This window comes from Nesoenas mayeri, assembly GCF_963082525.1.
Source record: "Nesoenas mayeri genome assembly, chromosome: 3".
In the NCBI taxonomy this organism is placed as follows: Eukaryota; Metazoa; Chordata; class Aves; order Columbiformes; family Columbidae; genus Nesoenas; species Nesoenas mayeri.
The window spans coordinates 90,617,744-90,640,974 of record NC_137544.1 but is presented as its reverse complement, the minus strand read 5'-3'; the positions used below and the strand labels follow the sequence as shown (position 1 = coordinate 90,640,974).

The following is a 23,231-nucleotide window of genomic DNA, read 5'->3' as shown; positions in this document are numbered from 1 at the left end:
CTTGGGCACACAGTAGTAGTACTCTAGATATACCTATTAGTTAAGAAAAAGCAATAGTTCACTTTTCTGAAAAGTGCAATTTTAGAAGTTATTACAAGCCTTTCAGTTCATTTTCTAAAGTGCTTGTAGTTCCTGGAAGAACATCAATTAACATCTACAGCAATATACTACAGTTTTAAAGGTATATATGTGTTTCTCAGAAATTAAGAAGTTAGCACCCACACCAAAGTGACACTTAAAACTACTTTGCCAGTTCACCCATGTAAACCCATCACAAAACACCTGTAAAACCTAATTCTTATCAAAACTGTTGTTTCTTGTTTGCTGCTGCTCATACCAAGTTTTATGAATCACCTTGTGTCCATTCTCCCTTCTTTAGAAAAATTCAAAAAATGAACCTAAAACGAGTTTATTGTGAGTGGCACGATTACAAAATGAACACAGGGGATCAGAAAAAGAGGAAAAGAAAATGTTTGTTTTCAGATTTCCTTGCATCCATTATGAATACCTAAAAATGGTAAATCTCATTCAGCTAACGTACATGTAAATACCCAGGATGGAATCAAAGGAACACGATGTTTGATGTACTCTTAATGACCAAAATTAAATTATCAGCTTTCAATATAAATCTAGTTGGTAGCGTCCCTTAGAAATGAAGGATAAAAACATGCAATGGAGAAAAATGATCAGCAGAAGGCTAATTGATTTTCCAAATGTTGCAGTTGAGTCCTGGGACTAGTCCCTGCCTACGTCTGGTTAAGTGCAGAACTCTGCGCCTGTGACTTTGGCTACTTTTCCATCACACTTTCTGATCTACAGCACTACAGCCTACCCGCAGCTTTCAGCGACTTCAGTTCAGTGATATGCTCCTCCCTGCCCAGGAACTGTCAGATAACGCTTTGTTTTGTGGTGATTAAATCAACGTTCCACATTTTGAAGAGATCTCCCCTGCTCAGGGTATATTTTGCTATAGGCAGAGCAACATGTCCTTAGGAACTTTCAAGACCAGACAGAGAAATAAATGGTACAGACCAGAAGTACTAAGAGCCAGATAAAAAAGTTGCCTCATGAGAGACATTTATCTGCTTGCTGAACAGTTAAAAAATTACTCCCAAGCATTAGATGCGAATAACTTTTGACTACTGCTGGCCAGTTTTACATCACTGGGGCTTTGTTAATCCCCAGTTTGTCATTTAAGAACAAAATGACATCCCTATACAATCTTCACAGATTTTTTTTGAACAGTATTGAACTTCTCACACTGGACTCCTAAAACATGTACTTGTTTTGCTCGACACGTCTGCTGAAATATCCTGCTTTCCTGACACTACCAGACATTGCTCCATTCTCCTATAACTTGTTATTTGCATTGTTGTGTCCTCTCTTTTTTCCTTCTCCCTTAGTTTCCACAGAATCATGAATTCCCATTTTCATCTAAGGAACAATGAAATGAATAAAATAAAGGCACTGTATAAGGAAGCCAAAACACCTTGTTAGAGAAAAGCTCCACACTTGGCCCTTTTTCAGGAAAGGACTGGGACAGATAACAGTTTATTTTTGCACACCTTCCCTTAAAGAGGCTTCTTTTTCACAATTAGACTCACTTCCCCGAAAAAACAGAGCCAATGCAATCTTAATTTCCCCTAAATATTTTCTTCCCTGGAATTTTAAGTGTTAATTGTGATGACTGTCAGGGTTGTAGGAGGTTATACTGATATTGATGAAGAAGAGCTACTCTTGAAGGCCTTCCTTTCAGCATCTAAAAGGTATGTGAGCAAGTCTTACATGACAGAAAACTGAAAAAACCACATCTCTAAACATACTAACCCCACTCAGATGGTTATTCATACTCTGGTAGCACACAGGAGTCATTGAGCATATTCCAAATGCATTAAATACATCAGAACAACAAATACTAATTGCTTCTCACTTCTACATTTAACAAGATCTATAGGTCCTATGTAGCAGAGAGGGCTATATGGCCAAAACTACAGGCAGATAAAGGTTTACTGAAATATTTACAGGAATTTTTACATGGAACAGTCTCATATTCTGGGTTCCAAATTGCTCAGATAAATATTTCTTAAACATTTTTATTATCTCTGTGACTGTGAAGTTATTGTGGTTGGCATGTGATTATTTCAAATACGAATCAGCAGAAGCTATTTCAAAACCAGCAACAAATACAGTCTTAGATGAAGGAAAATATGTTTGCCTTCTCACATAAGCTCCCCTAAACCCAAATAGCAAACACTAAGCAATCAAATGCACGTTCACCTAGGAAAAAAAATCTTCCACTTAGGACTGTACCAAACCTCCTTGCTAGCCATTTACTACCACAAAGTCTAACTTGTTTATTTAAACAGCTGCAGGAGGAGTAGATGAAGGAGCTGACGAATGTTCATTAACTCCATTCTGTTGACTTTCCAGAGGTGAGGCAATCTTCTTTAAAGGGAAGGTGACATGTTAAACTACACTGGGTGCCTGAAAAAATTAGTATTTACCTAAATTCTAAAGATTATTATTGCTCTACAGAATGATTAAAACAATATCTGAAGCCTAATCAGTTAATTCTGCTTGGAAAGGGAACTGACAGAACAAATTACTTCTTCAACACAATTGTGTTTATTTACAGTAAGTGAGCATACATTCCTCTTTTTCTGAACACAACTGGAATAAACTGCACTTTCTTTACACAGCAGTGTAAATTTGTCTTCTCAGCTATTAATTCTTTCCCAAAATACCCTATTTTTGCCTGTTCTCCCAAGCTCCATCTGACAAACATGGCTACCAGCAACTCTATGTGTCTTTATTTTCCAAGCTGCTTTCTGAGGCTATGGACAGATGTGCTAATCCAGACCCAAAAGAGCTTAATGTGAGCAACCCCCAACTGTTAGCTCAAGCCATCAATTCAAACCATGTTAAGTTGACTGCACTGGCACAAACTGATCTGCTGACATGTGCAGGTAGCAATAACCGAACAGGAATGCATGAGAAGCTGGCACTGATGACTTCATAGAATCATAGAATGTCCTGAGTTGGAAGGGACCCACAAGGATCATCGAGTCCAACTCCTGTCCCTGCACGGGACAACCCAATAGTTCACACCGTGTGTCTGAGGGCTTGTCCAGTCTCTTCTTGAATGCTGTCAGGCTTGGGGCCGTGACACCTCCCTGGGGAGCCTGTTCCAGTGTCCACCACCCTCTGAGGGAAGAACCTTTTCCTCATGTCCAACCTAAACCTCCCCTGGCACATCTTCCTGACATTCCCTCGAGTTCTGTCATTGGTCACTAAAGAGAAGAGTTTGGCACCTGCTCCTCCTCCTCCCCTTGTGAGGAAGCTGTAGCCACCATGAGGTCTCCCCTCAGTCTCCTCTTCTCCAGGCTGAACAAACTCAGTGACTTCAGCTGCTCCTCACACAGCTTCACCAAAAAAACCTGAAGCCAGAAACAGGTGTCTGCCCAAAGCCTGATACAGGTATAACCTCCTACAACCCAGTTAATGCACTACCTCTTTGCTTGCTTCTCTCTCCTGTGTAGAAACCTCCTTCTTGCTGAGACGCTGCCTATTTCTGATCTATTCTCTGACAGAGGTAACCACATATCTGCACAGGTGGGTAAGAGCGTGCACATAAAGCTACTTCAGTTGGCACTCCCATAACAAGAAAGCTTGTTAATTACATCTGAGCTTTTATATGACCAGCACTTCGGACCTCCTGGGTCACTGGTATTATCCAAGACAGAAGCCGAAAGCCCTCATAGTTGGCTAAGCCAAGGTCAGTGGCAGCACATGTCCCCATCAACTTAATCTAAGTCTGAGGTCCCATACAAACTTAAGATACAAATGCTGGAAGCTTCCAGCATTCTCCATCCCCTGAAATATTGTTCAAAGAAACAAAACCTTTTTTAGTTTAATATCTGTCCTTTTCAAGATGTCTTTAATACCCACTAACACAAGCAGTGTTTCACATGCTATTGCAACCAGTCCAACTTCTGTCCATCTCCTTTGTGCTGATAAGCTAAAAAACTTATAAGATAAAAAATAATCTTTAAAAAGTCTATATACAGGTTGTTTTGGAGTCTTATTCTTGTGGCCATATCAATAAGGCTACTTAATTGTTAATTGTGCACAGGTAATGTAACTTGTGTTCATATTTATATACGACATAAATACACAGAATATATGCAGGAACAAGAATAAGAAGAGATCTCTCTCTCCAAAAACTAAACATACATGATTTATAAATGAGAAGTGAAAAAAATCAGCAGTATATTGAAGTTTACTTACAAAGCTTCATGCTGAGACCTGCAGCCTTAATATCAAAAGCACTAAGCCTGATTAACGATTTCCTCTTCCATGTGGATGCACAAACTTCTCTGAATGTTTATTTCTTCTGTCATATATTTGAAAGGCACTTGATCAATTTTTAGAACCAAACCACTAAAGCAACAGTTCCTTTGACTGCTCTTTGATCTCATGTAATAACCAGCAGCCACATTAATCTAATGATTAAGTTTGCAATTAGGTAGCTCTCCTGTGTTTTAAGTTAGAGTGGGTAGACTTTGCTCTTCATTCTGTAACTATTACACAAATAATTTTTTTTTAAACAAGTGAAATTGTTCTGAGCTTACTGGGCTTTGGTAATCCAGAACTACTTTCCCGTTTCTCTCCTCATCTTTAATTCAGTTTACTCAATAAAACTATTCTAATTTCACTTTACTTCTAATGTGTTTTGCTCACTAGTTTCAAAACAAGTATGTAACTTTGAACACAAATAGTTGCAAAAAAACCCCAAAGTTATTTTGAAATCTCTGAATGCATCTTTTAAAGGAAATAAAACTCACATTAGGGTTTATATATCTCACAATTTTAATTAAACCTAAAATCTTAACCAAAATTAAGATGGCAGTAAAATTTACTATGTTTCCTTTAATTTGATTTGCTGTGGTGTTTGCTGTATGCTGACCTATTTATTCTGCTCTGAATACTTTGTCTACATACTATAGTAAATATATAAATGAGAACTGTTTTCAACTTATAGCTATTTCTCCCAGACATTTTATTAGATGCTTGCTAAATATTCAACCATAATATGCATAGTTATGTCAGTGGTTCAGAGATGAAAGCCTACATTACTTCACTCAGGAAATGAAGTGCAGGTTTCGACCCTTTCATTGCATAAAACATAAATGTTTTTGCACTGGACTGTTCAACAAGTGGGTGATGCAACAGCTTACACAGCTAAGCCACTGTATCATTTCTAAGGCCACAGGGTTAATACATAGTGATAAACTATTCAGCTATAATTGTAGCTTTCGTGCCAGTTAAACTGAGCACTGTGAATATTACCCAGTTAAAACCTACTCTGTTATTTAACAGAAATTTGAATTTTGATCCCCCTCAAATTTAACTGCTTCAGTAACTATTATGTTGTATTATCCCACAGCAAAACTAAAATTGGCAGGAATTTTACCACTGATAAAATTAAATCAAACATGTTCAGGACTAAGAAAGGTAGGAAATCTTCAAGACAGTTGTAGAAGCATCATCTCATAGAAGACAATCGCCCAGTGACCAATTCTCAACTGCAGCTGAAGATAAGTAAAGGTGTAATAAGGACAATTTTTCAAAAAATATTCAGTTCCACCCCCCAGTGTAAATCAGACTAATATGATGGAAGCTTCTAAATTTCAAGCTTGAGTTTTTTAGACCTCTTATTGTCATTACTGTCTGGAAATCCTAGGTGATAAAAAAGGATCAGTAAGACCATTTTTATGATCTCTGATACAGCACAGGGTGAAGGACTTCTCGGAACAATGGCTATGCTCACTTCTTGTTTTAAAACTCTGGGACAAATTTCTATGGTGTCATTAAGACATCATTAGTTTTCCACATGAAAAGCTAGCCCACAATCAAAAATGATGTACTCTGAAATATTCCAGTGCTACAGCATTAATAAACACCAATGTTGCAGCTGCCCAGACCACACTGTAATTATTTTAAACAAATACAAGTGTAACAATCAAAAATATAGGGTAAAAAGACTGAATTTCCCCAGACCAAAATACTTTTGATACCTGTGAATTTCAGCTTACCATAGGGAAAGATAATAATTTTTACTTACGTTAACATGTATAAGGCAGTAACAAAGCCACACTTACTCATTTCTATACGAAGTAATACCTATGCATTTATTTAACAATGTCTTTTTAAAAGTTATACAATCTTGGTTCAAAAATTTCAAATGACAGTAAATCTAGCTACATGATGTAGCAAACTGTTAGACGGTTTTGTCTACACAGTTTCAGTCTAGGAATTCTATCTCCTAATGACAGTATGGTATTATTTCTCATTTAATATGTTTTACCTACATTACAGTGTCTTTACTATTACACTATCAGTGCATTGATTACTGACAATTACAGAAGATTTTAGGTATTCCCAGGTTATGTATAATATTGGTCCTCATTACTGACACTTTTGAAAGGATGAGTTACAACTGTGAACTTAATCTTGAGTCAAATTACCAGAGAACCTTCCCAGGACACTTTGGTGTTCTATAAAGGAGGCAGTACATTACCGATGTGGGTCCTCTCCCTTTTTCCAAATACAATCAGGATTTTGTGTTTTCAAAGTGTCATGGTCACATCAAAAATACATTAAGCACTGGATAAAAATAGATAAAACTTTTAAACTGTTTCCTGTAATTGTATTTTTTCCCTTTTGAACTTGTATCTTCAAGAGGATAGACATTTATGCCTGAGGCAAAGAGTTACTCACTGTGAACAAGGAAGCAAAAATCTTTCCACATCAGCAACAGAGTAAGCTTTGTGAAGCCTTCTGCATCATATTCCACCACACCACTGTCAACAAAAAACACCAAAAAATTAATACCACTTTTACCTACCATTCATTCTAATACTGAACGATGAATATGTAAATTCTTTATTACAAGGACTGGTTTTTTTTAGTTTATTCAGAAAATTCCAGTATTTGCTTTATTTATTAACAATTACAATTCTCTTGCTAAATGAAAACTCAACTTTTAATCATAATAATCTTATTCATGCTGTGCTATTGGAGTTTGCTTCTTATCTGAAGAAAAGGCCACATTCAGTTTATATAAATGTACTTTACAATGAAAGGAGACCCACTAATGCATGTGCAGTACTAAATTGATAAAAACTGTACATACATAAACTCCCTGTATATTACTCAGATTAAGATATTGACCCTGTAGTAAATGATAGAGTAAAATTGAAAATGCACAGGCTAAGAGTTTAAATTTGAAAATTCAAAAGAGTGTATATTAAAAAAGCAAACTGCTAGAACATACAAAGAATTAGATACAGAAGACTTGTTCAGCAGACGGCTTAAAAGTTTCAACTATCAGGAGTCGGTGTTCTCTAAAAGTCTCAAGCAGTATCAGGACCCATGAACCACTTCATAAGTGAAATAAAATCATAGGCACACTCAGGCCATCTCTATACTGTAGTTTTCTCAGAAGAAAAGGAACTCTCATTTTAATAAGAATTGCGCTTGCATTGACTATCTACTCATATGTCCAATTCAAGCTATTGTTACCTATCTACAGCTGTATAAAATTCTGGATGCACCCAGGGTGTACCTGTCTTCCTACCCTCACTCAATGGGCCTGAGAGTTGAAGGGCTCCCGAATACCCACATCATTTGGCATCACCACTCGGAAGAAGAAAACTCCTCCCCAGAACAAGGTAAAGCGCTGCTGGTCCGGCAATTGCTGTTGCATCGGCTCTGGGACCCTCGCTCAAGTCAGGATTTAACCAGATTTCATCTCGTCCAGTGGACAGCAGTCACACAACCAAAGATCACGTGCAGCAAACAACACTTTCCCCCATGCTACAGAAAATAATGCATCAAAAGGAAACTTACGTTCCAAAGTGACTCAGGAAAGCTGCGATATACTCTCTTCTCTTATGGTATCCCTGAATAACATATTGTACCTTGAAAAAGAAAGAAAGAAACAACTCTAGAGCTATAAAAAGATAAAAATATCCAATGTTCCTGATCTGTCATATATTCCTTGTTAGGGAAGGTTTATGTTTGACATGGTACAAGTTCTGAGTTCTACATATAGCTCATGTGATTTCTCTAAAGAATCCTAAAATGCCTTTAAAACAAACAGTGGATCTTGCACACAGAAAATCTTGCAAAGCAATCTCTTCACTCTCTTCTGAGAGAAACTCAGTCATTCACAACATACTGAAGCCCTGTTTAACTGCACAAGACAACAAGTGAAGAAATGCATGACCTTGGCTTGTTGAAATTTGAGCAGGAAGCTGCAACAGGCAAATCATCATTACCTAAACTCACAGTTGGTTCAGTGTCAAAATAACATTCTGGTTATAAAAGAAAAAAATATGTATTTCACAACTGATCTCGGGTGTTTTCTGAAGACTACACCTCCAATAAAATCTTCTTAACACTAAGCTCTCTCAGTGGTTTCATGCTGACTCAGGGAGCCACCTACTCAACTGCGAGCATCAATTTCTGAGGCATTCTGGGTTTTGAAAGACTTCCATTCTGGCACAGACAAAATCCAACAATGTTAAACTTGGAAGACTTACGGCAAAATTCTCCTTGCACCGTGTATGTTTTCTTATTGATTTGAATGGGATTACTTAGCAGAACAGCGTGAACAGGGTTTGACCTGTAGCAGACACAACGTGTGTGCTGTCAGGCTGCAAGAGCATCTGGTTTACAACTGGTAACTTCAAGTAATTACAGTATGGTTCCATATGTGATTCCCAATGTAAATCCCTTCGCCTTCCAGAACAAAAATTAACATCTTAGAAATGTTTTTTTCCCACTGAACACAACAGGAAGAATTCTTTTTTTTTTTTTTTTTTTTTTTCTATAATAATACTAGAATTCCTTGGCTGGGAAATACTTTTGCTAATTTTTTTGAAAAAGCCTTGATACAATCATTGCTGACAGCTATCTTGTACCCCTTAAAGTTAAATTCTATTTATAAATTGAGATTTCATTTTATAAAAAAACCTATGATTATTTTGAAGGCTTTGTGTAGGATCTGAAATATTATTTTGGGAAAAGGAAAACATATAAGTTTGCTTAAGGGACTTTGTTTAAGAAAGGATAAAAACAGTCCTGTGTACTTGCAGATTTTAAAAACAGAAAGTATTTTTTACAGAAAACCACAACAAAAACAACTCTAAAGATAGATTCCAATATAAATATAGAAATACATCTTGAAGAACTTTTTCTAAAAGATAAAATTATTTTCCTCATTTGGACAATTGAAGGTAAAAATAATATACAAATAGGAGGCCTGTAATATGCAGATTCCTGGATGTTAGCCCCATAGCTTTCTTTAGAAAATTACACATAAATAATGGAGAAGCTTTCAAAATACTATACTCGCTCTTTTTTGTTTAAACAGTAAACTAACCGGAATACAACCTTTTCAGCAGCCTTAAATAGCTCTTACTATATAAACATTCAAATAGACTGCTGATTCCGTTCATTTGGATGAAACATCTGAGAAGGAAATCACCAAGTACTCAAAACCTACAATGATGACTATGGTATGAGAACTTCCAACTGGAAAAATAATATGCAAACTACACATCTGTATTTACTAGCATAATAGTACGCTACAATTCAGTGCTGTATGATGCAACAACATCTTATCTGAAATCTTAAGTCATCACAATAAGAAAAATCCACTACAAGATCTGATCCCAAACAGACTTGTTTATCTTGAAGAGTCATTACATTCAGTGCCCTGCACAGATGCTCACCTCCTATCAGTAAGTTACTCCTTGTACAGTTCACCTCAAGCACACCTTGCTTGGCCTACCTGGCAGAAGAAAAACTATGTCTACGTAAATGCTATAGTGTGTTACTGCAATACAGAACAGCAAATAAGAGGAGAATTGAGCTCTCTTTACTAACTTACCTTATTTGTTAGCAGCTGGCATACTTGGGGTACATAGTCGATAAGACAACCACCACCAGGAAAGGCTGGAATATGAAGGGCAGATGATCCTCCAAGCGCACTAGAAATAGAAGTTAATTTAACAGTACATTACACATACAGTCCCTGGGATTTGAAAGTGATTTCTACACTGTCCTCTTTCCCTACCCTTAATGTCAGAGGAACATGACAAGCAGGTGTATTATATGCTGTGGCGATACAAAAAGTATTGAGTGGTACCATCTATAGAAACAAGTTATAGGATGACCCACTGTAATTAAACTATTCTAATCAAGAGTATCACTAATTCATTCTCTCATGAAATAGCTTCTTCATTGTAAGCAGTTCAGTTTCCTAGCCCTCATCAATAAGATGTGGAGCACTGTAGTTAAGGTATCTTGCTATTGTGGGAGAAGAGGACTTTGAGTTTTGAATTATTCAAAAAGCCACCTTCAGTTAAACCAGCTAAGAATAAGCAAAATACTTTGGACCGAGGAGGAATAGATGGCCAGATGCACTTGTCAGCTGTGCCACTTACTCCAGTTTTAGGTCTCTCAATACAACACAGATGTTAACCTACTAGATCAAGGGGGCAGTGGGCCGGAATGATTATCAGGTACAGTATGTAATGGGGGATGCTCAAAGAAACCTGTTTGTTCAGTATTAACAAAATATTGGGGAGGGGGGCAGTTCAAAGAGTGGAGCTGAAGGCATATTGTTATCGAAGGCATATTGATGCCTTCAGTTATCTAGTGGAAAAAAACAGAGAAGATGGAGCCACAGTCTTCTCTGAAGTGCACAGTGATAGGATGAAAGGCAATGCAGACATGTTACAACAAAGAAAGTTCTGGTTAAGTATTAGGAAAAACGTTTTCACAATGAGAGCAATCAAGTGCTGGAAGACAGACCCAGAGGGGCTGGGCAATCTCCATCCTTGGAGGTGCTCAAAGCTCAGCTGAACAACTGCCATGAGCACGCTGATCTCAGCTGGTCCTGCTCTGAGGTGGGGCTTGGCCAGTTAATTCCAGACGTTCCCTCCAGTCCACACTGCTTTGTGATTATATTCCCTGATTCTATGATTTCGTTCATTCCCAGAAAGAAACAATATGAACAAAGATATTAATTCTGTCCATGCACAGACTGGAAATCTGAGCACTAGGAATCCACAGAAATAAGATAACTTCAGAGATGCATTTAGGCACCTTAATCAATTGTCTTTGTCATACAACGGAAGACTGAAGCACGCCTGCTGTTGCTGAGGAGAATGGCTTTTTTGGTGTGGAAAGATGTGGCACTTTCTATTTAAATCAGGTTATATATGGCAACAACCACCTAGAGTCCATGCTACTTTCTTTTAGCAGCACTGACCTAAATATTTCTTACAGTCTTTTACCGATCAAAAGGGATATGAATTTGCATTACACACTGTGGCTTACATCATTCACTAAACTTCCAGAACCTTGTTAGGTACAATTAAAGAGCTTCAAAAGCTACATTACTTCGTGGTCTTCTGTTTGTTTACGTGCTGTTTCCATGAAAAAGCTGCTGGAAAGGAAGTTCTCCGCAAAATAAGGCTCTTATTCTCCAACAGGACCTGCCCTTGTATTTTCCTCAGTACTGATAAGAGATCACTTTGGTTGGTATACAGGCCTACAGCCATACATCCCTTTGAAGGAACAGAGCCTACACAAATCAAAAAACCCAAACTCATAACGAGGTATATGGAAATCTGCTACTCAGGCAAAACAGTCTGAGTTCAGCAGACTGTTCACCACATGGAACAGTTCTGCACGTCTGGATTTTGCATATGCAATGATGTAAAAAAAAAAAAATAGCCCTGAGTACTCCACAGCTAAAAAAAAACCCAAACAAACTTTTCCAGCAGAAGTAAGACCTGAATAGGATTTTTTTTTAAAAACAGAATTCAGTTTCCTTGCTGCTATGCCCTGACTAAAATTACTCACACGGGAATATACTTTTGCTACTTGTGGATGTTAAAAGCAGTGAAGCGTGACTATTAGATTATTACTAAATTGGAACATTTCTGAAACAGTAGTTTGCCCTTAGGAAATTGAAAGTATACTGGGTCCATGAGTCTTTAATGTTACGGAATGAAAGACTCGTCCCTCCTGATACATTACAAGTGGGTTGTGAACCTTACTTTAAGACCCTGGCTTTCAGTTTATTGACCTCTTTAAATGCTGTTGTAAATAGATCCATAAAAGCCTCTAATCTCACACACAGAGCAAATGGTACTGACCATTTTGCATCCTGCTTTGCCCCATTTGCAACCAAGTCCAAGTTCCTCCTCAGCACGGAGGTATCACTGGAGATGCTCAAATGACTACAACAGGAATTACAGGCTCCTCTCTCAGCTGCAATAGCAGGCATGAAATTAAGAGTAATCTTAAACAGATTTCACATGCAAAAAAGCTTCTACTCCTGTATCACTGGCTTCCAACGCATCTTCCAGACTGAATTATTATGATTTGTGAATAAGGGCTACCCATTTTACCTGCATCCATCTTTTGAAAATAGTCAATCCATAAAAACTTGTTGACATAAACAGGAATTTAACCCTTCTCAAATGAAAAACAGACTGCTACAAGGTGTGGTTTCTGACAAAAACGTCCCTCCACAGAAAGAAGGCTGGAATTTCAGGTATAATTATCTTCTGAAAACAGAATAAAGCTCTACAATATGTAATTTATGTTCTGTAGAAATAATTACGGGTAGGGAAAATTAAGAGTGGACAGGCATCTTTGTTCCCTATATTGGGTCAGCGAATCTGCTTATTAAATCTTTTAATACAATATTGCATTTGCACAGGACCTTGCCTCTAACCATCTCAAAACTTCCTATGAACATTCAGCAATTAAGGTTCATCTGTGTTATGAAACTGATATTTGTCTTTTATTTTTAAACATGTAAGGAATCTATTGCTCAGAGTTTGATTTGACTCTGCTGTACTATGTCATACCAAAGCAACATACTTGCAGTATCTCACAATAAGAAAAAGCAAGAAGCTATAACAAACGTAATAAATCTGCAGCTGAAGAAGAAAGTGACTTACTCAAAATCAAACATGAAGGACCGGTAAAAGGTGCAAGGAAATAAGTGAAATGGAGAAAATAAAGCAAGGGAATTTCAGCATGCAGCTCAGTATCTAATGCTGCTTTTTGAGGTGCCTCAAAGCCTAATCAAAAGAAAAGGAGAAAAAAAAGAAAAATGCCACAAGTATCCTTTTATAGTTAAGGAAATTCCATTTGCCAAGAGATTCCACCAGTGTAAGATGAAGATTCCTGCATGTCAGACCTGCTTTCCAGATATTCAAGATTCTTGGAAGACAGATCTTACCTCTGTTTCTGATCAAGCTTTCTTTTTTGGTATCACTGTTACACACTCATAAATATAACACATTTTTATACCCAGGAACAAAAACAACTACAACATCACACTATCAGGTTTGGTGGCATCCATTGTATCAAGATGACAAAACCAACCAAACAAAAGATATGATGAGAAAGTTATTTTGCATTTAAACACAGACAAATTAAGTAATATTGCTACCCTATAGCTACCAGAGTAAGCCTAGTTTCAGCACAACCAATTTAATTGTGTTTGATTTCTACACATTTTTTTGTCAGTAACCTGCTGTTCTTTAAAGGCTAAAATTCTAAGAGATTCTGCTATGGCTTCTATAATTTATTGTAATTCATGAAACAACAGTCTTAGTGGATGCTATTTCATTACGACCAGTACTGGATGAAGATAAATACATGGTAGATCTACCTATCTATGAGATAAGGTTGCATTAACTCTTTGGAACACAAAGATCTGTTGGACTCAGCATTTACTTACTGTTACTTCAAACCCACTTGACATTGCAAACCAACTTCATACACCTCATTTTAAGATGGACCAGGGACTCATTAGCAGCAAGTTCATCTGCCTTCCCGGGTTAGCAGTTAGTTCAGCAAGCCTTCCCGGGTTTCCAGAGCATCAGACACAATGTGGTTCTGCTCCATCATCTGTGAATTAAACCAGATTTTGTGACAGACTGAGTACTGAACTCAACAAGAGCAGTGGCCAGCCTGCACTAACAGCAGTTCTGTTCTGTGGCACATGGAAATACAAGCGCAGAGAGCATAGCTGGACCATGTTTACATTGCAAGTGACTTCCTCTGTCTGCCCCTGTATGGATCTATTTATTCAGGCCTGCATACAAAATGCCTTTCTCAATAAATGATCCTTAAAAAAGGAGGGCATAATATTAATTCACAGGTTTACAGAAGTGACTGGTTTTGTTATTGAGTATTTATGTGTAAAAAACCAGTTATATTTCCTCTTCCTTAGAAACATCACTTCACTAGAGAAGAACAGGCCAAGAGGACACAGCCTCAACTTGTGCAAGAGGAGATTTCGATTCAACACTGGGAAGAGCTTTCAAGCTGAGTCTGGAAAATGAGAATTTTGTTCAGACTACCCTCATCTTGCAGGGTCCCACAAGAATAAAATGTCACAGTTTATAAAGTCATGTACTAACACACGTTATGGTACTACAGTTAAGCATCTGTACATATGTATTACTGTCTATATATTTTGCGCTCTCTCTTGTTTATATATATATATATATATATATATATATATGTATATTTTGTGTTTACATGGTACCGTTCCCCATCTCCAAAGATGCATAAGCTTTTATTTGAAAGAAGTATCACAAAGAAAAGAAGATCTAAGGAAAAGTTTCAGGCTCTTAAAAGGAGGTACCTTGTACAATGGCAGTCATTTTTGCTCCAAGTGAGGAAAGAGTAAAAAACATGTATTTTGGAAGGGAGCCAAGCACTGTAAGAAGAATCATACTTATCCCTGTATACAGTGTGAATGTAGCATTGAAGAGCCTTATACCAAAAGGAAGCAGTACATTATACCAACTGCACTCAACAATGTTCCTAATCCAATCTATCCATTCTGCAAAATCCACATAAGATAGAGAAATGACAATTTCAATGATCTTGAACGATGCAGTTGAAGATTTGTCCAGCTTTGAAAATGTAAATAAACAAAAAACTTGCCTCTGCATGGAAAGACTTTTTATACCACTATATAATAACTAAAAGCTTTTCTCTCAGCATGGCCAATGTTAAAACATGTTCAAATCTATGTACTGGTGATGGACAGACGACTTCAGACTTCATAGACTGTAGCCCTGGCTTTTACCAGCAAACACCCTCCTTAGTTCTGTAAGTTTTCACCTCCCTTATTTTGAAACTGAAGCACGTTGCAGACCTTCACGGGCATTTCAAGGGTTTATTACTCATGATGGCTGTAAGTAAGAGTAGCCTGAAGCACATGGAAAGAAATTCCCTTCTTTTTGCTCTTTTTTCCCCTCTTTTGAGACTCATGTTATGGGCTTTGATCTCCTTCCTGGCTCTCCTTCTCCTTTGTTGCTGAAGTAAATAGTTGACTTTTTTTTTCTCTTTTGCAGTTTCATCACTTTAGTACATTACACTATTTGGCACAGAAGACACGAGGAACCACATCAAATAAAAGCACGTGACCATAAAAGCTGCCCTACCAACCATGATCCCAGATTTGCCGTCAGTTTACCATTTTTCAGACTTGTTCGACCATAACCAAATCCTCCCTATCACACGAACAACGCGGAGCTTGGCAGAAGCCTTGGGAGAGTGCTTCAATCAGCAATACAGAGCTTAATAGTAAAATAACAGAACATTACTCTTGCTAAGGAAAGATCAGCCGGTCTAGGTTTGTGACACTGTTTCTCTCCTTTTTAGCATTATAATACTCCATTTAAAGCAAATATAATTAACATATTGTTTGTCAACTCAAGTCTACTACCAGGTAAAGTGCGTCCAAAAAATATTAATAGTTCTCATTCTATTTTTAAATAAATCATTTTTGCCTACAATTATTTCTACTTCAGCATTGGTAAAATCAGGTCTCTACATTGTTGAGTGTACAGAAAGAAAATACAATCACAAATAGACCTAGAGGGAAAAATATGCCAAATCCTGGTCAAACTCAGACTAAACATCTGGCCCTTAGAGCTGAAAAGATAACATAATCTTTTTTTCTTTGACCTAGTGGAGGTTCAAGGTAAATACCTCTGAGTTCCGATTGACTAGTGATTGGAAAAAAAAATACGAAACACTCACTGTAGAAAGCAGATACTAAAACCAAAATGTATTTTAGTTTCACAGACTTTGCAGAAAACCGCAAGTCAGACTTACTGAGCTTTACTTGCAGCTCTTCTGCTGACTTCATACGTTCAAGCAAGTTACTGCAACCAGTCTGCTTCTCTGCTTGCCCACCTATAAATGTCCAGATGCTTTTACTGAGGTACGCTGAAGTTTAATAACATCCATAGAATAATATAAAAGCAGTGGGATGAAGTCATCTGTAAGTACTAATGAATACTGCTTTGTTTGCATTATTCCACCTTCTGTATTCTGCTGCAGGTAAAATTGCCAAAACAAGGCCCTTTTCTAGAATGCATTCCCCATTTTAGACAAAGTGACTATACTAAGGAAAGATTTACATTAACTGTACAGATTCTGGGGTCCTAACAGACTTACCCACAAACCGTAGCTCGGGTGATCCAATATTGAAAAATTTATGGGGATAGCAGCTCTGTCCCCGCAATTCTTGTCCTCAAGGAAAACAAAACCCAACCCAACCCAACCCAACTCAAACCAAACCAAACCAAGAAGTGTGAGATAAATACAGAGCTAACTCTACAATTAAATCAGAATAAGTTTCTTTCCTTTCCTTCCCTGGCTAGACTCACACCTGGAAGGAGAAAGAACAGATTCACTTGCAGTATAAAGCTTTTCTTACTGCTACTTGATGGTATAAAAGTCTGAAAATGCCAGTATTTCCTCTGCGTCAGACAAATCAGGACTGAAGGGATTTTTCCTTTGCTTAGTTTGTCTTTATACACAGAAAGGTTCTGCATAAAGAGGATGAGAAGGTTTCCACTGGTAACATTCATTACCCAACTGACTGTACTCTTGATGTCACACACCACTTTTATAAATGAATCTGGACCTCACAACAAGCTGGGCAGGCAGGCAGTCCAGCAGAATCGATTGCCCTCTGGAACTCCATCACACCTCAAGGCACAAACTTCAGGAAAGGTTCAAGTGAGGGCAACATAAATTAACAGCAAGACTTCAATGTGTGCAGCTGTTTAAAATAGAGGTTAACTTAACTCGTGTCAACAATACCACTCCGTAACACTGCACAGCACACAGATTTTGATCACTTACGCATTCTGACCATATAACGTCAAACTGACAAGTATAAAAGCAACATATTTCAAGGTGATCCAAAGTATTTAAAAACCCCTCATGCTTAATAATTATCTTTTCATATTACAGTACAAACAAGTTCAAAAAGAGAATATGAAAAGATCCAAAGGCTATAAAAAGTGTGATTCTCTCTTATAAAACTCAAAAATTCTGACATAGGTAAATTTTCCCACCAAAAAAAACCCCAATAGTAAGGTGTTATTACAAATTTAACAAGCTCAGTCATACAAGGCAGTCTGGTTTATGAAACGGCTGCAAATAACAATGATAAATCCATAACAAATGACATAAGAACTGAATTTAAAGATGCTTTTTGTGATCTCAAAAAAAGTAGATTCCACCATGCCCCCCTCCAATGTTTTAGTTACAAATATTAATTCTCCATCAGCATAGTTATAAGAAGACCTGAACAAGCTGCTGAGTTAGGAGATGGCTCACAATTCAGACAGGAGGGCAGGGTTCCTGTCCCAAAGAACTTGCACAGCACTGTATTTCATACTCCACAACACACTGAGGTACTGAAAAGCAGGGACTGAACGACCAGGGAAGAAGAACACAGATTGCAGCAAGGAGACTTAAACACCATGGAGAAGCAAAATGCTTTGGAAACAAATATTTATTTCTTAAAGGAATCTTGGCAGTAAATTAAGAGAAATTGGAATGAGAAGTCAAAGAAGAGTTTCACAGAGAATTAAATGCAATGAGGAAATAGCCAATAAAAAAACTCAGCAAACGACCAGAAAAAGTTGTAGGAAAGAAACCCAGACAAATGGAACAGCACCAAACAACTGAGCAAAAAAAGTACAGATAAGAAACATGGGCAGATAAGACGACGATAACACTATGCAGTCCTATTTAGTCTTTACTTCCAAAGAAGTTAAAAAAGCAGTAGGTAGAGATTAAAGAAATTATTCAAGATGCCAGGGGAAAGACTACGTAGCCTAACCGACTGCAGCTGTGTTCTGTATGGGACTCAGGAAGAAGAGCAAGTGTGAAAGAGGCTGGACACTTGTCACAACTAAGGCAGAACAAGATGTTGGCTGAAGAAACATTGAACTGTAATCTAATTACAACACTTTTTCATCCTGCGCTGATTAGAGATGCCAACACAAAACCAGAAACTTGTTTAAAACTATGTTCTATTCCCATTTCTTCTTCACATGGACCGTGAAAAAGGACAAGTTGAGTCTGTTATCTGAAATTTTACTTTTCAATTTCCTCTTCCTCAGAAATAGAGTTCTCAGAAAGAACTGCTGGAGAGAGTCCAGCGTAGAGCAACCAAGATGATGAAGGGAGTGGAGCATCTCCCTTATGAGGAAAGACTGAGGGAGCTGGGGCTCTTTAGCTTGGAGAAGAGGAGACTGAGGGGTGATCTTATTAGTGTTTACAAATATACAAAGGGTGAGTGTCACGAGGATGGAGCCAGGCTCTTCTCTGTGACAAACAATGATAGGACAAGGGGTAATGGGTTTAAGCTGGAACATAAGCGGTTCCACTTAAACTTGAGAGGAAACTTCTTCTCAGTGAGGGTGACAGACACTGGAACAGGTTGTGGAATCTCCTTCTCTGGAGACATTCAAAACCCACCTGGACACGTTCCTGTGTAACCTCATCTAGGCGTTCCTGCTCCGGCAGGGGGACTGGACTAGATGATCTTTCAAGGACCCTTCCAATCCCTAGCATTCTACGATATATTTTTAATGACATTACTGGTTTTGCAGATACATTTATTAGCACCTTAACTGTGAATATACTGAGGGTCTTCTACGTAGCAAGTAAAAAAGAACTGGGAATTGGCTCTTTTGCTTCAAGGGAAAAAATGTATTGACTTGAGTGTTGTCTCAAAGGAACTAAAAATAGCTTATACGTAACGTGAAGACAGAAGCTGGGAATAGGAAACTTTCGTATAAATAAGAAAAAGAAGATTAGGACACTGGTACACTGTGAACAGTATTCTCCTTGGAAGCAGCAGTAGTTGATAAATTAATGAAAGGATTGAGGATTTATTTATGGTGAGGTTCACTGGAAATTCCACTGCACTGAAGTCTGGGCCATATGTTACACAGTGCTTGTTATCGTTTAAGGTATCAATCTGCTCTTTTATAATTCGCTCTGCTTTAGTGATGGAGATCTCCAAAACAATCCCACTGAACAGAGTATTTATCACAAAACCATGTAAATCTTCTCTTATTATCCACCATAAAGATAATATAAATGAATGACTGTTCTGAGATGGTACCCATTATATTTATAAACATATGCCCTATAGACCTGTAATTTCTTATCAATCTTCTGGCATGCATTCAACTACATCCAGCTCACTATATTATGACTGTTCACATGGCAGCTAACTTTCTAGTACCTGTACTAAACCCAGCTAACCAGTAGTGTCTTTATTGTGAAGCAGGAAAAAGTCTCAAAAAACATATGACTATTGCTTTCCTTGTCTCTTAACTTTCTTACCTTTTCTGAAGAATAAGAGTCATTTCCTATAACATGCAGCCTTTTACGTTTTATGATTGCACTTGCTTATATTGTTCCTTATGTTCTTTAATCTACTAGTCAAATTACAGTAATTATCTCTTATTGTTAATCTTTTCCTGATATTGCTTAATGCCTAACATTTCCAGTGACACAGTCATTTTGTAAGCACACTATTTTTTGCCTTTGTGCTAAAATAGTGCGGTGTTGTAGACTTGTCCCACATAATGGATTTTTTTCTGCTCTTCTTCTCAGGCCAGACAATAATCCTCATTCGTGGATCTCTTATATCTGGACAAATATTTTGTGTAAGAAACATCCTCTCCCTTGCATCATTAGCATCACATTTGATTAGTTTACATGAAGAGCAAGAAAAGTAAAGTGCTGAAAGGATAAAAAAAACTTGTGGAAAAATTTCAGAAATTAAATGAGAGCAACATGTTGGAAAACTTTAGGAGATGAAGTCGAGCAGCTGGGTCATCGATGAGAATGCCAGAGGGAGGCAAGAAAATTAGAGGAGAAAAATGTTCTTTCATACATCTGGCTTCTCACACTGATTTCCATGTGTATGCAGCATGATTAAGGGGCATTCTTGCTCAAATCTGGAAATTGGCTTTATCTTATGTTCAAAAACAGTGTGGAATGCTACAAGTCTGGTCTGGTGTTCCCACTAAATGCTTCAAGAGGCCTAGTGAGCTCAGGTTTTATGTAAGCCACATACGTTCACATGTGGACACAAGGCAAAAGAACTGAAGTTTTTCATGTAAACACAGCCACTGTGGTTTGACAAGCTAATAAGAACCATGTTAAACCCTTATTCGTTTAACAAGATGACATGAATATGCTTGGATGGTTTCTACAGCCCCTTTCAGAATCTTTACCACAGGACTTTGGGTAAGTGTGTTTTGTTCCTATGAACATAAATCAATATTCATCCTAGTATTTTCCTCTTCAGAGCAGAGAGGAGCAGCGCTATGCATCACATTGCACAAAGACAGGCTTTGGTAGGTGGGAAGACTGGGAATAATTCTCAGAAGAAAACACTGGCACTTTGAAACCCTGGTTTACACCAGGGGTAACAAAGGTTCCTTCTTTAACAAAGCAGACACGGGTCTACATTTAAAACAAAAAAAAGGAACAGCAGAACATAAAACCACAGTTTTTCTTCAATGTATTAAAATAGAAGCAGGGACCCTATACACACACAAAACCCAGAAACTTCATAACTTGCAACTCGAAGCAGTGCTTAGCTGGTCAAAATGTGAATACAAACATCCCCAGGACTGCGTTTTCACTGATGCCCGGGTTTTGGTCACGGAGCAGTTTCATTGCAGCACGTGCTGCAGGACAAAGACTGGGGGGAAAATCCTTTTCACAAAGATTCCCCTTTTCCCAGAAGGGATTACGAATGGGTACAGTACACTTATTACAGCCATCACTTAGGCCTGAGTCAAACATACACACTTGCATCCCGTAAACCTCTTTTAATGCAAATACAGGCCCTCTTTCCCTTAGAAACTGCAAATACTTTCGTGGTCTCTGGAAGACGAAAATTCCAACTTTATGTTAGTATATCTTATCACCTTTTAAGGGCTTCATAAATGTCACTTAATGTTCAAGGGCTTAAGTGCATTTGCAAGTTTAGGTAACGTTTAGGTAATGGAATGGGCAAAACAGTATCTGCAAATAAAGTATTTGCAAAATAGTATTTACAAATAAATATCAGATGCTTGAAAAACTACCTTTTTAGTTGAAGAATTAAATTTTCAGAAAGCTCACCAGCTTTTAAATCACTTAACACTTTGCCTTTTAGGAGGACTGAAGATATTAGGATTTTACATCCAGAACAGCTTCCTAAATTATTTTCTTTTTGAAAATTATATTAAGGCTCTTGAGTCCCATAGATATGTAAAAAAAACCCCTGTTATATTTCCTCAAGCACTAGTCAGAAAAGCTTTAATAAGAAAAACAAATTAAAAGATTAAAACACAAAATAGCTTGAACCTTGCTTTTCTGCTCCCTCAGTCTTAAAATACTAGAAAACAATTCGTCTCTTTGTTTCCTTTCCCAACTAATTTTTGCATCTGGTACTAAATGCATCAGCTATGTCAGTGTAAAACCGATACTGCCACAAATACACTCTAAAAGGATAACTAAAAAAGGTCAAACAAGTAATTGAATGAGGCACATAATATGAATTAAAATCAAAATTCATAAGAGAAGAGAACTACTTCAAATAGACCTTTCTGTCACTGGTGGTTTATTTCCAAGTCAAAGATCTACCACTGGTCAATAGAGATTTATTTACCAAATTAAATTGTGTACCGAATTCCATTATCCTCACACTTTGTTTACCCCAACTTTCTGACACCTGTTAACATTATTATTAGTTATATTGAGACTTCTAGAATATAGGGTGATAATCTCTCAATTCGATGAGGACTATGATGTCTTGCCAGTATCTATGTGTTCTTTTGCAAAGTTCTTCCACAATGGAACCACTTTTTCTCCTTTAAAAACAAAAATAAAATACAAAACAAAAAACCCCAAACCAACCAACCAAACCAATAAAAGCCAAAATCAAACCGAACACTTATGTATTGTATGCAACAATCTCCTAAAAATATCAGCTTTTAATTGACTCGACATTTAAATGAATTCTAACAGGACTTTTCCTTCATTCAATCACTTTCACCATTTAGCAACTTTTCATACATCATACAATACATGCGACAAAATTTTTTAATTATTAAATCATAAGTGGAGTGGCTACTAACACTGTCATTAACACTGTCATATGTGTTACGAAAACCTCCAGCTTGGATGGTGAACTTTGCTATTTGATAAATCATAACTACAAAACGAACTACATAATGTATTTAAAACACACAAACTCAAAATGATTGTTTACTTCCTCTTCTTCACATGTGTATGATTAAAGTTTATGACCTTCTACTTAATGTCAAATTACTACACTGTACTGGAAACCACAAACTCTGTGTTTTAACCCTATTCTGCCAATAGTTTTTGGGGTAAATTAATAAACAGTCACAGCTACTATTTCCAGGTCTTTGCAGACTAGATGAATACACAGAGGACATGTACTTAGAGAGGTCATGCTAGGAAAAAAATCCCAAACACCACCTGACCTCTGCAGAGCACCTGCAAAAATGAAGAATTCCTTGCAAATGGCAGCACCCCATACTTTCAGTTTAACTCAGAAGGCTACACCTCTTCGTGAAATAACTCATAATTAATGTTTGCTATTTCCCCTGGATAACCCAATGCAAACCCAACATTCTTCTTTACTCAGAAAAGAGACATGGCTAAGAGTGAAAGAAAATCATGGAGTATCAGAAGATTATTTAAAAATAAAAGCATTGAAGTAGCACTACATGTATCGTTAAAATACCTTTACCAATACCCTACATGATATA

At 37.3% G+C, this 23,231-nt stretch overlaps 1 protein-coding gene across 2 annotated transcripts in view; it reads right to left on the bottom strand.

Moving 5' to 3' along the window:
* The window catches only part of BABAM2 (BRISC and BRCA1 A complex member 2), a 169,237-nt gene that overhangs the window by 29,540 nt on the left and 116,466 nt on the right, over positions 1-23,231 (bottom strand). For both annotated transcript variants that reach the window (XM_080342905.1, XM_080342904.1), the window contains 3 exons: positions 9,959-10,058; positions 7,912-7,982; positions 6,781-6,863 (listed from right to left, as the gene is read on the bottom strand). In XM_080342905.1, the coding sequence (XP_080199031.1) occupies positions 6,781-6,863; positions 7,912-7,982; positions 9,959-10,058 (254 nt within the window). The remainder of the gene's footprint in view (positions 1-6,780; positions 6,864-7,911; positions 7,983-9,958; positions 10,059-23,231) is intronic.